Source organism: Mytilus trossulus, chromosome 6 (genome assembly GCF_036588685.1).
Source record: "Mytilus trossulus isolate FHL-02 chromosome 6, PNRI_Mtr1.1.1.hap1, whole genome shotgun sequence".
Taxonomy (NCBI): domain Eukaryota; kingdom Metazoa; phylum Mollusca; class Bivalvia; order Mytilida; family Mytilidae; genus Mytilus; species Mytilus trossulus.
Window position 1 is genome coordinate 11,120,529 of NC_086378.1, and position 14,737 is coordinate 11,135,265.

The 14,737-nt window shown below is 31.6% G+C and overlaps 2 protein-coding genes across 5 annotated transcripts in view; one reads left to right on the forward strand and one right to left on the reverse strand.

Moving 5' to 3' along the window:
* The window catches only part of LOC134720795 (chromosome transmission fidelity protein 8 homolog), a 211,064-nt gene that overhangs the window by 12,607 nt on the left and 183,720 nt on the right, over positions 1-14,737 (reverse strand). The gene's annotated exons all lie outside the window — the stretch shown is intronic.
* LOC134720791 (alpha-2-macroglobulin-like protein 1) overlaps positions 1-14,737 on the forward strand; it is a 300,001-nt gene that overhangs the window by 822 nt on the left and 284,442 nt on the right. For all 4 annotated transcript variants that reach the window (XM_063583299.1, XM_063583300.1, XM_063583301.1 and 1 more), the window contains exons 2-4: positions 6,037-6,115; positions 8,036-8,129; positions 11,025-11,188. In XM_063583299.1, the coding sequence (XP_063439369.1) occupies positions 8,065-8,129; positions 11,025-11,188 (229 nt within the window). In that variant the 5' untranslated portion in view covers positions 6,037-6,115; positions 8,036-8,064. The remainder of the gene's footprint in view (positions 1-6,036; positions 6,116-8,035; positions 8,130-11,024; positions 11,189-14,737) is intronic.

A 14,737-nucleotide genomic window follows, 5' to 3' on the forward strand; every position in this document is an offset into this window, starting at 1 on the left:
AAATCTTACCAAGGTCTACATATATCTGATGACCTAAAATGGACCAGACTCGTAAGAAAAATAACAAGCAAGGCAAGCTGTACTCTTACCCCAGTGGTCCCAAGAATGCAAAAAGCTACCCTACTTAGCCATTAAAAGATCCCTACTAGAAAACAGTGCTGTCAATTGGAACCCATTCACCGTCAGGAAAATAGAAAAGATTATAAGAAAGCATACTGAAAAAGGTGCATGTTTCATCCTACATGATTATAAATCCAGAGAAACAGATTGCGTTACAAATATGCTTTCTAAACTGATACTGCCACCTTTCCAAGAATGAAGGAAACACCAGAGGCTGACTAGGCCACACTTAAAAATATTTTGGTTTGCCCAAACCCTACCCAAAGGTTGAGACAGTGAGTAGGTAGGTAGGCATTTTCTTTTTTTTTTTTCAAAAAAAGAAATTGAAGTATCAGATGTTTATTAGTCTTCATGCCTATTTGATTAAAATAACTTCTTTAAATCAGGACAATAAAAGAATTTGAGTAGGCAGCTTTTTTCTGGGTAGGTAGTGTTTGGGCAAACAAGCCTATTATTTATTATGGCCCTATGTTCTATAAAGTGGTTGAGGGATTGGTGCTGGCTATTGATCCAACTGTCTACATACAAGAAATCAGAAACAAATGACAATATAAAAAAGAAAATGTGGTATGATTACCAATGAGACAGTTGCTGTCCACATTAGACCAAAATGACACAGATATAGGTCACCAAACGGCCTTCAAGGCAAGGCAAAAACCTTTATTGACTATCAATACACAAACATCTTAGAAAGACAAGGAACCAGAAATAGCAGATTGTACAAATTGATTGACTGCAAAACAGACATTTAAGAAAACTCTTTTTTCCCAAAACCATAGTGCAGTGGAACCATCTGGAAGAGAATATCGAACACATTTTGTGTGATTTAAATTCCTGTGGAACATATTCATGGGAAAAACCATTAAAACCCTGATTTTACATCTCAAAATTTGAGAATTTTTGTAGGATTGTAAGAAAAATTTACTTATAAATACAAGTAAATTTTTGAGAATATTAAAGTGAAATTATTTAAACATTATTAATTAACTTATATGTGTATATTTTTTTAAACTTCTTCAATTAAATAAAATACAAGTACATGTAGTACCCCTGACTGTTAAACTAATACAAAAATGTTTAATCAGTTCTCAATAATTGGTCAACTTTGTCTGAGATAATCTATAAACTGTCAAACCTTACAAAATATATCATTTCAATAATCTATATCAGCATGCACTGACTACTGGACAGTTAGTATGATTAGACTAGCAATTGAACTGATCTTGTGAAAGGGAAAAATCTGTTAGCTGCTCCACTGTGAATAACCTCCTTCATTACGTACAATTGACACCAAAAAGATTGGAAAGCCAAACATATTAAATAATGAAGAGCATGAACTTTTGTAATAATTATTTATAAATGCCTTGGGGAATATTTTTTTCTGAAATAAGAATTTATATGAAAGTTGCTGTATAATATATCAGGATGGAATTAGCTAAATCTCCTATTAAACATGATCTATATGACATTAAAGGAATACAATTTTACCACGGACGGCCACTAAAAGTGAAAAAGTTATTTTCATTAACTGTTATGGGTAGATCACCACTACTGGCAGAATACAAGTCCCCAAGATCAGCTCAGTAAGCAGTGCTGACATGATTTAAAACATCACCTACATGATATATATATTCCCTAATGATAAATTAGAAATAATTAAGAAACTAAGATTCCAACCACTTCACACTGGTGAATCTAGAAACTTTCATAAGTGGGGGCCCACTGACTGTCTAAGAGAGGGCAGGCTCCAGTCACGCTTTAGTGATTCCCAATTTAAGCAACTAATTTTTTTCTAAAAAAAGGGGGGGGGGGGGTGAGCACCCTAAATCTGCCTCTGCTTCAAACAAAGATGACCTTTGAATACTTTGGCTATTCTAAACTTCCCTTTTGAACATACTATGCTTCTTACTTTTGTAAATAATGGAAACATCAACGGCTTTAACATGTTTTGATATGAACATTCTTCAGACTTGATAGAGTTAAATCCAGAAAATAGTCATACAGAAAATATAATGTTGCATTTTAATGTACTGTAATTCTTCTTTGATTGTTATGAACTTAGTAAAAATAGCCTTCTTTAAATCACATATTTTGTATTGTACAATAAAGCCAGTTCTAAAACACATTTTAAATGGCTGTAAAATGGATGTGGAATTTTTAATTGATTTACACCTAGAATGTAATTCAGACACAGAAATTTAACCTTTTGTACAAATGTTTTATTTTTTAGTTAAATTATTTTTGATAGCTCATAAAAATATGTGTTCCTATTTTTCAAGTTGACTGGACTTGATCTGGAGGTGTATATATAGCTACAAGTCAAAGCTTAGAACAAAATAAGGAACAAATGCAAAGTGGTCAATTTCATCTTGAGTATATTTTTTTTCCTGAAATATCATTTGAGAGGGAGGATTGGAGGGGTCCTGATCCTGAAATTCCAGATTTAAAAAAACAAAATCCCAAGGTCCTGAATCTATATAAAGTAAATCCCGACGTCAAGAAATCCGAAAAAAAGATTCCAGGATCCCGAAAGGGTCAATCCTGAAATCCCAAGCTTAAAAACACACGATCCGGGAGTCCCGATAAAGGTCCTATCCCACCTCATATGATGAATTTAAAAAAATTAGATGTGGAATGATTGCCAATGAGACAACTCTCCATTCAATCCACAATTTGTCAAAGTAAACCATTATACATGTTATAGGTTAAAGTACAGTTTTCAACACAGTGCCTTGGCTCACACCTAACAGCATAGAAAGCTCCTGGAGTATGGAACAACCTGTCTTAGAAGTGCCTTAAAATCCTTATATTTCCAAAATTAATGATTGCTAGTAAATAATATTCTGTGGCTCCATAAAACTTTATTTTATTGGGCTGAGTCATGTACTAAATAAAAATAAATAGATGTGGTATGATTGCCAACGAAATAACTGTATATCCTCCAAACTTCAAATGAAGTGAATGTAAGCAATTATAGGCAACCATATGACCTTCAACAATGAGAAAACCTCACACTATGATGATGAGGTCAACTATAAAAGGCCATATACATGTATAACAAACATTTTGCAACAATTCTCTTGATAAAACTAACAGCCCAATTTATAACAAAACAGTATGTGTAAATAAAATATGACAGACATGAACCTTTTATATACTAAAATAGTTTCCAATGTAGGTAGTGAAAACTGACCAGAAACAACAGTTTATGGCAACAACCTATTGCCGGTACTTATATAATTTCAACTGTTTTTGAAATTTTTCACCAAGAACAATTCTTAAACAAATGTAACCCAAGAAACAAAATTGATGACCCTTATAAGGCCTATATTTATTTTACTTCTTTAAAGTTTATAATTCATTTAACAACTGCATACACAATTTCTGTCTTAAAGAATAATATTATATTCCTTGCAATTGCATGGGTTTAGGGAAAGAAGTATTTGAGATAATTCTGACAGTTTTGCTAGATTTTAAGCACAGTGTCTACAAATGTTGAACTATTTCCAAGATTTTTATTCTAAGCTATTTTAGCAAGTATAAAATATGATTGCCGACAAGATCACTCTCCACAAGAGACCAAATGACACAGAAATGAGCAACTATAGGTCACCTAAGGCGTACAACAATGAGCAAAGCCCTTACAGCATAATCAGCTATAAAAGGCCCGGAAATGACATATATTGTAAAACAATTCAAACAAGAAAACTAATGTTTGTAACATAGTCCATTTTACTTTATACTTTTACAGAGGAGGGACTTTTTATTGTATCAATTTAGTTGCTGTAAATATAAAAAAAGGAGATGTGGTATGATTGCCAAGAGACAACAGTCCACAAGAGACCAAAATGACACGGAAATTAACAACCATAGGTCACTGTACGGCCTTCAATAATGAGTAAAGTCTATACAGCATAGTCATTGTTCATTGTTATCCTAATTATAGCTGTAGGTGTAGGGTAGCCTCAGTGAACACTATTATTTGTTAAATTCCGTGTTACTGCGTACCAGTTTAGTATTATATGGACCGTGACTGGGGTAATTATATATTTATTTTAAGTACTCATGCTCTTGTTCCATATGCAAATTTTGTGTGCCTGGGTTTCTTTTTTAGTTGCAAATGGTTATTATCCTCATCACACGATACTGGGTTTAGGTTAATGCCTATAATTATGTAAATAAAAGAATTCAGAAGTAAACTACCCGATCATCTTTAAAAAGTAGACTTGATAAAAACATAATTATTAAATGTCTTTTAAATGTAAACACATCCACTCATCCGTTTTATAGTTATAAATAACCTTTTTAACAAAAATGGAGAAAATTTGGTAAAAATTCAGGTATGTAAACTGTAAGGCTGTATAAATGTTTTAAAATGTCACTGAAATACTATGAACATGATGAGAAGCAGATATCTAAGATTGTACTTTAGTAATTAACCTGTTTATACTGGGTAGGTAGTTTTAAAGTCGCAAAGAGTATATATATTAGTATGAAAATAGCAAAAAAATTTGGTACAAATCAAAAGCAACTTTTGTAATCCAGCAGTGAAATTTCACTTAAATTAATACTTTTTAATTTGAAACATATGTATAAACAAGAGGATATATTTTAGCAGATTCTTGTAACAAGTACATTAGTTTATAAGATGGTGAAAATTAATCTGGATAGGAACAGTATTTATATCAATATTAAGACTTTTTGTCTGTATGATAATAATGTGTCGGCTTTTATCATAACAAAAAACAACTAGACTTGAAATATCATCTGTGGATGAGCTTATAAGATGTCAGATGTTAGTGCACAACTATTTCAAGCTCTTGATGCTATAGTATTGCAGGCAATTTGCTACCATGTTAATTGATAGTATAGATACTAAGAACAAATATATGGGGTGTTTGGTTTTTGGTCAATTGAGGACTGAGGGCTATCAAATCATGGCAGTCTATAGGTCTGTAGTGGAGAACTTCAGCTATCATGGTAGTCTATAGGTCTGTAGTGGAGAACTTCAGCTATCATGGTAGTCTATAGGTCTGTAGTGGAGAACTTCAGCTATCATGGCAGTCTATAGGTCTGTAGTGGAGAACTTCAGCTATCATGGTAGTCTATAGGTCTGTAGTGGAGAACTTCAGCTATCATGGCAGTCTATAGGTCTGTAGTGGAGAACTTCAGCTATCATTACTTTCTTCAATATTTATTTCTACTGAGTGCGTGAGTGAAATGTTTCAGCTATTAACCTCATAAAGAAAAGTAATGTCCTGGTTTGATAGCTGCAGCTCTCCTATAGAAAAGAGATGCTAAACCAGTTCTTATTTAAGACCTTTTGGGAACCTCTGGTTTTATCAGATTAAAACACACCTTCAAAAATTGGAAGGCTGACATGTCAATGGCTGATGTAATAAATACCAAAACAGAAAGTGTTGTCAGATTCTTGTTAGCAAAACTTTGCCACTATTTTTTTTTTAATCAGACTAATTTTCTTTCATATAATCTGCAAATTACCTTTGAAATAAAAGGTTTTCATCACAATTCTAAGAACATCCAGGTGTCAGATGATATCAATGTAATAAATCAGGGATTTTTTGTTGACATTTTTTTTCATAGTGCTAAACCAATTATTTTCCAGAGCTAATTAGAGAACAATACCAGTGTTTATCTTTCTTCCTGGTCAAGACCTTTTTGTCTGGCAATTGATATTATATATTAATCTCTCTTTTCAGTACATGTAATAGATTAGCACTAATACGGAAACTGTAAATAATACTTGTATTTTATAATGATCCTCGGTCTGTCCACATTATAATGATACTCTCTCCGTCCATCCGTGATGTCATTTGATTGACAAAAGGTAAAAATTGATTATTTTATTTATATAAATTCTTTCAGGTAAACATAATGAATGTAATTTATTTTTAGGGACTACACTGACGTTTAAGGACTTAGATATTCGGTATTGATAATCTTGTCATCTGTGAGTGACCAGACACATACAAAGGTGAGTATACCTGTACTAAATCATTAATTTAATATAAAATTCATACTAATGAATCAGGTTTTTCAGTAAATGTCTTGAGTAATAACTATTTTTCTATGTTTTGTTTACAAAAAGTGTCAAATCATATATATTTATAATGGTAAATAAAAAGAATGTTTAAATCTTACATTAATTATTTTTTTTTTTTGCATCTGTTTCAAACAACATCTTTTTTTTAATTTTTTAACTAACAGGTATATGATTTTCATGATTTATGATGAAAGAAGTTTCCCTTGATTTGTCATGAAAATATATTCATTATCAGCTAATTAAAGTATATATTGAAAAGATGCCTTTTGCTGCTATGCTTAGATTGACAAAAATTAAAGAATTAAGGAGAGAATATAAGAATGCATAATTTTGAAGAATATCAAAATTTGGAGATGTGATATTATTGCCAATGATACAACTTATAATCCACCAAGTTCAAATGAAGTGGATGTAAGCAATCATAAGCAACCCAACAGGCTTTAACAATGAGAAAAACTCTTACTGTATTGCTGTATATGGGTTGAGAAAGTAGAAGACTTGTCAGACTGCAGTTTTAACCCTTAATAAAAAGAAAAAAACATTGTTCAACTAAAAACACAGGATTTTTATGGAAAAAAACAAACTCATATTTTTAAGCAAAAGTCTTCTTTCAAATCGGGAATATAGAAGGTAGTTTACCATGTTTGTAATCCTGGTTATTTTTTTAGTCTAATTGTTTGGGTAATATGCATGTATGAATGTCTGAAATATATCTTTTGATGGGACATGTTCTTTAAAACAACTATAATATTAGAAATATTTGTGTTCAACTATTTCTTCTTCCCCGCTAAATCTTTCTGTTGCATGGAACAAGAATAGAAAATAATTTTCTTGAAACTAGTGGTGAAACTTTTTTTGAACACAGAAATAGTTGTTAACAATCCTGACAGAATTAATTGATTATCATGAGGGTATCTATCTATTTAACATTGCAAGGGATTTTAAAAAATCACAAATTACAATTAAGTGAATGAAAGGAAATATGCTGAAAAAGCACTGTTTTTTCTTTCTGTGCATATATGAGGGGGGATAGGACCTTTATCGGGACTCCAGGATGGGGTGTTTTTAAGCTCAGGATCCGGGAATTCTTTTTTCAAAATTTCAGGATTCAGGATTTTAATTTATTTAAATTTAGGACCGGGGGATTTCATGTTTATTACCCCGGGATTTTGGGATCAGGACCCCTCCTACCTCCCCTAGTATATTGATTTTGTGTGATGGATGGATATCCCATATCCTGTGTTACCTTTAACAATCAAGAGAAGCTTTAAGCTGATTTACCGCTTAGTTGAATATCACTTTTGAGGACATACATACTGTACAAAGTCATTTTATATTATAAGAAAAAATGAATACAAGCCAAGGCTCTGTGTTGAAGACTGTACTTTGACTTATAATGGTTTACTTTTATAAACTGTGACTTGGATGGAGATTTGTCTCATTGACACTCATACAACATCTTCTAATGTCTATATCTATATATATAAGAGTTGTATTAGGTTCTCTTGTTCTTTAATATAAATCCCTAATGAAGATTAGGAAATGTCAACAGCCAGGTATTTTAACAATACATCAAGCTCTAAATTGTCCTGGGGAAACTAATTCAATAGAAACAAAGATATGCCATTTAGTTCTCTTTATATGATATTAAACAAAAACAAACATTAAAAGATCTGACTTAAAGCAACCATGCACACTCTAAGAGAAACAAAGATTGACCAACCAGGTATTCTTTTTTTGTTTAAGAAAAATATTATTTCTATTAGTTTTGTAGTCTGTATTGAAACTAGGTTTTGTTCAACAGTTTTTAAATTTTATAATTAATTGTATTTATTCCTTCCTATGTTTCAGAAATAAAACAGAGACAAATCTGTGCAGTCATGTTGTTAGTTTGTCTGACCTTGATGGTCAGTTTTCTGTCTGCAGAAGGTCAAACACATAATGGGTGAGTGAAAAACATAAATTTAAAGTTCTTACACCAAAACTTGTTCATGAGGTATCTGATTTATCTACATTTGTTGTATCTATTCTTTTCAATGTGCCTTTATCCCAGAACCAGTTTATTATTTATTTGGTAACAAAGTTAATATTGTTACATTAAAGACTGTTCCTGGAGCTATAATGGTTTATTTTTATAAATTGTGACTTGGATGGAGAGTTGTCTCTTGGAACTCATACCACATCTTCCTATATCTAGTAATTTTCAAGAAATCAAAATTATTTCAGATTCAAATAATTCCCTTGGCCTGGATTTTTTCTCAACTTTCTGAAGAATGAGGACTTTGTTGTGGAAGTACATACGACAACATCACTTTTGCTTTGGTTGGAAACCCTTCTCAAAGACTTTCTTGTTTGACTACAGCTGAGAAAGTATTTTCCTGTAAAATTGGAATATGTTTTTTTATGGTATCACAAGCCTTTTATAGGAATGTATGTTTATGAATCGAAATGTCCAAGACTTTGTTTCAAGCAAAAAAGACAATTCTGTTGAATGACATGTTTGTTTTAAGTTTTTATATAGTAATTTCTAATGTATTTTGTAAATTATAACTTTATTTTTTTGTATTGTTTGATTGCAGTCTCAATAGCATGTACCTCTCATTTTATTCATACTTAGCTATCAGATATCAGATATCTTTCATTTTTGAAAAGTAAAGTTTTTTTTTCTTTTTATAATTCCTGAGAAATAAACAAATTTGCAGTAAATATTTCATATCTAAATAGCTTAATGATGTTAAAGAAATACAGTTTTATGAAAACAAAATCTCACTGTTAAAAATACTTTAAAGTTCATTAAAAAAATATCTACAAAATGTCAAAGTGCTTTTGTATTGACCAATAAGTTGATCTATTTTATTATACTTTTTTGGCATATTTTTGTATACAATTGGAAAACCAGTTTCTTTAAACAGTATTGATGGTGTATTACTCAATAATGATACAATCATGAAATCATTAATCAATCTTTATGCAGTGCCAAATTCTTGGGTGTGAATAAAATAGACGTAATTTTCAATATAGAAACATACACTTAAAAAGAGGTGTACATGTTTACAAAATAACCAGGGCATAACAATAATAAACAAGACGTGTCACCAAATATAACTTAAATATGACTATTGATACAATCAAATAATAGTTTTGATCATTGATGTAAGATTTTTTTAGGGCTGCAAACCATACTAGTGGCTTATCAAACTCTTGTTAAATTGATATTACCATAAATACCATTTCATAATGATTCACTTAAGGCAAGCAAGAGTGATTTTTTGATGGGGTTCATGTCACTTAGTCTTTAGTTTTCTGTGTTGTGTCTTGTGTACTATTGTTTTTCTTTTTTTTTTCTTTAGCCATTGCGTTGTCAGTTTATTTATTGATCTATGAATTTGAATGTCCCCCTCATGTATGTTTCGCCTCTTTTTTCTAACAGAACCACCCTGTTTGTACTTTATTCAATGATTAGAAATTAGTAACCCTATCTATACTTGAATGGACATTCTCTGATTTATAATTACTTAACACTTTAAATTCCCTCCCACATATAGTTGTAATTACAACAACATTTTTGACAGTTTATCTTAAATAATTTTTCAGTGTAGGAAAATGATCAGAAAAATTGTCAATCAAAATGAATTACGCAAATTTACCCTTATACGGATTTCAGTAATTTTGGCTTACTTGCAGAACTTTTGATGGGTGAAATGTGAAAAGTGTTCTGTAACTGTAAGGAGTGATTAAATCAATTATTATGGTTTGTGGTAGATCAAATGTGGTGTTGATCTTTATGTCAAGCCTGCAACATTTGTCGTTGAAGTGAAACATAACAACTTACATTTTGTAGTTGTCTGCGGTGTTTTAAGTGCTGTTGTTGGTAGTATCAACAGATCCCAAATCCCATTTATTATTTTGTCAGATTCCAGTATCTTGCTGATCATTGTAATAATAACACTTATTATTTTTAAATGCCATGCTTAAAAAAAAAATGCTTCTGGCTTTTGAAGAAAATATTGGTTTCTTGAAAAATAAAATTGTAGACATTCATTTAGCTTTTGTTGGTTATGAATAAATATAGGCAACATATATTAGAGATAAACAGAAGTAAAATATTATTGATGTCCCTCTGCAGGCAGTCGTGATGATATTTTAAAATATCAGTTATTAAATGCATCATAAAGATGATGTTAGTTTTTGAAGAGTATAAAGATGTCAAGCATTGATTTTGCATTAATATTTGTATTTTTGAAAATAAAATGAAAGAGAGGTGGAAAAAAATTAAATCACAAAAATACTAAACTCTAAGAAAATTCTTAGCAGAAAGGTCCTAATCAAATGTCAAAATCAAAAGATCAAACACATCAAACAAATGGACAACTGTCATATGCAAGACTTGGTACAGGCATATTGTTATGTAGAAAACAGTGATTTAAACCTGGTTTTACAGTTATAGCTAAATAACACTTGTATGACTGTTGTATAAAATTCCATTATATTGACAATGATGTGTGACCAAAACAAACAAACATAATAGGTAAAAATGGCATAAATCTGTTTTGTGGCACACTCATACCATTACACTGCCATCACAAAAAATGAAAATATAGTGAAAAGACAAACAACAGTTAAAAAAACACAACAGAAGACTAAAGACTACAGAACAACATAAACATCACCAAAAGCCGGGGGTAACAGCTTCCATTGTTTTATACATTGTCAGCTTTTCAAACTTTTGGCTCAGAGTATCTTTTAGGCTGATCATAAGTGCTATGTAAAATGAGATATACCATGTAAGGCTTCTGCAATTTTGTGTTTTTTATTATACAAATTAGTTTTATTATTTTAGAACTTTTATTGTGACTGCTCCAAAGGAAGCCAGGATTGGTATCCCATATATTGTTAGTGTTATTATGACGGAGCCAAGATCAGATACATTGACGGGAAAGTTTGTAATAGAATCCAGTGACTCTATAACAACAAAGATCATATTGTTTGATATTGCATCTACAGGTAAAACATGTATTTAATAAGTGATATTTAATCTATGTATAATTCATTGTGTCTATAAGGATATTTTTTTCATGATGAAATGTAATATTGTGTCCTTCAAAAATGCCTTACACACTTACAGTAATGCGAGTAATACATTGTGGTCAAATTACACAGTATGGAGTTGATAGATTCTACTGAAGCTAATATATTTGTAAAAGACCCTAAAAATGACTATTTATAAAAAAATTCATTAATTCATTGATTAAGGTATGGTATATTTTAGGACAATTATTAGATATGAAATATAACTTCTCTTAAGTGATAATAAGAAAAGACTACAATTAATATTAATATTAATTATATATTTAGTTGATATTGTTTAACATAAATATAATGGATTTATTTATTTTTCATGGATAGTAAATTTTGAAGATTTAGAAAAAAATGGTATTTCCTGGATTTTTCAATTCTTGGTTTTTCCAAAGTCTGCATATAAGCTCATAGATTGATGTCTGATTAAAACTCCATTCTTAATCTGTGAGGCCCCTCATGGGGGGGGGGGGGGGGGTCCTAGTAATCACATAATCACCATTTTTTTGCCAATATAATCACATAATCATTAAATATTTGCTTTATCTTTAGTAATCAAATAATCATAAACTAAAAATACAGTCCTAGGTAATCAAATAATCATGAAATATTTGGCTTAATAATCAAATAATCATTAAAAAAACGGCCAAGTAATCACATAATCAAAAACCCCATGAGGGCCCTCATCTGTTTGTGTTGTTGGTATGTAAACTTCAGAGCAAGTTTTCTGGTCCTTCTACAAGGGGGTGTTTAACACCCTAGGCTAGCCTACATCTGGTTGATATTGACCTATAGTATTATTGTGTTTTTCAGGACTGTCCAATCATTCAAAATCCATTAATTATTTTGAACGTTTTGGTTTTGCCTTTAGCTGATTATTGGTTTGTCGGTGCATTTGTGTGAGTTGTGGCTCAATGGTTTGATTACCCATGACCTACCTTTAATGAAATTTCAGTCCTTGGGACTGTTTACTCAAAATTGTACTAAAGACAGTATTTTTTTTGTCTATATATGAGCTGCATCGATAAGTAATCAACCTTGTGCAAGTGCATATATACATAGATATACATGTAGGAAGATGTGGTGTGAGTGCATATATACATAGATATACATGTAGGAAGATGTGGTGTGAGTGCATATATACATAGATATACATGTAGGAAGATGTGGTGTGAGTGCATATATACATAGATATACATGTAGGAAGATGTGGTTTGAGTGCATATATACATAGATATACATGTAGGAAGATGTGGTGTGAGTGCATATATACATAGATATACATGTAGGAAGATGTGGTGTGATAGATATACATGTAGGAAGATGTGGTGTGATAGATATACATGTAGGAAGATGTGGTGTGAGTGCATATATACATAGATATACATGTAGGAAGATGTGGTGTGATAGATATACATGTAGGAAGATGTGGTGTGAGTGCATATATACATAGATATACATGTAGGAAGATGTGGTGTGAGTGCATATATACATAGATATACATGTTGGAAGATGTGGTGTGAGTGCATATATACATAGATATACATGTAGGAAGATGTGGTGTGAGTGCATATATACATAGATATACATGTAGGAAGATGTGGCGTGAGTGCCAATAAACGATGTACATATTCAAGACTTTGATTGATTTTGGAAATTTTCAATACAATATCAAAGATGGAGTTGGTTGTGATTTGTAGGGTTCTTATATCTTGGATTTAGATAGACTTTTTAAATATTAGATTGGTTAACAGATGTGTTGATATTTATTTGCATAAAATGATTTCTATCCTTCTCAGCTCAAACATTCAGCTATTAGTCTATTTATTATTAATGATGGTGTTGCATTATAAGAGTCTTTCAGTATATTTCAATAAATTCCTGAAAAAGAAAACAATTATTTTCTATTTGTTTAAATGTAATAGGTTTGGTTGCCTATTATTGACAGTTATATCAATAACAGATCAAATTATACAAAAGTGGATTATCAACCTATTTTCTCACTGAGTGTAAAGGTCAAAATTATTGTATATCTTAATTAATACAAGGAATAAAACTCTAGATAGATAATTTACATTCAAATTATGATAAGAAAAAAGGGCTGTATTCTCAATTGGGCTCTTTAATGTTTGCTTAAATCTGGTAAAATTTGTACAGTTTATATCACCCTACTCATTTCATTTAAAGAATAATTTTTCAGATTTTTCAATTTTTGGGACCACATTTTGGCTTTTATCCTTCCTTCTGCAAATTCATTATTAGTGGTTTGATACCAATTTTCTCTTTTTTTTTATATAGATTAGACTGTTGGTTTTCCCATTTGAATGGTTTTACACTAGTAATTTTGGTGGCCTTTATAGCTTGTTGTTCTGTGTGAGCCAAGGCTCCGTGTTGAATGCCGTACATTGACCTATAGTGATTTACTTTTTTTTAAATTGTTATTTGGATGGAGCGTTGTCTCATTGGCACTCACACCACATCTTCCTATATTTAAAGATTGACAAAACCACGAAATCAAATATCCATGATAATGCAAAATTGAAACCCACAAAACTAAATAAATCTACAGTACCCTGGTATCTGAAATTGCAATGTCAGCTATACAAGTACATTTTTTGTACCTGACTATTTTTAACATTGACATTTGTAATAGCTGTACTTATATGTAAAATTACAGATGATTTCATCCAGGATAGCTTTAATGCATATAATGATTATGTTCCTTGATGGTTAAATTGATATTTTAAGAGAAAAAAACTGAAAAGAGGAATAAACAAAGCATTAAAGATTAATGAAACATGATAGGCAGCAAATTGATTCAATACTAATAAAAAACATCTAGGTTCTTAGGTCTTAATGGATAGTTGTTTTATTGGCAATTATACCACATCTCCTTGTCCTTATATAGACACAATTTATTTGACTTCTACCATATAGTGAATTCCCTCGAGAATGTCAAAGGAGGATAACAGATTTTTGTTTAAAAATAAAAAAAAAATCAAAGGAAAGGAAAATAATTAGGGCCCCGCCGACTAAGGCGGGTCGCCCTATAGTGATCAGTCTGTCCGTCCGTCCGTCCGTCCGTCTTTCCGTCCGTCCGTCTGTCCGTCCGTCTTAGGGCCCCGCCGACTAAGGCGGGTCGCCCTATAGTGATCAGTCTGTCCGTCCGTCCGTCCGTCTTTCCGTCCGTCCGTCTGTCCGTCCGTCCGTCCGTCCGTAACACTTTCGTGTCCGCTCCATATCTAGAGAACCATTATGATTTCATACTTAATACTTAACATGATTATCAACCAACACCAGAGGGTGTGTCATGTTGTATGTACAACTTTCTAGGTCAAAGGTCAAGGTCAAAAAATTTGGTTTTAGTTGACAACCCCCTGTCCTGTGGTGAAGATCGTGTCCGCTCCACATCTAGATAACCGTTATGATTTCAAAGTTTATACTTGACATCCATTTTAACAACCACCAGAGGGCGTG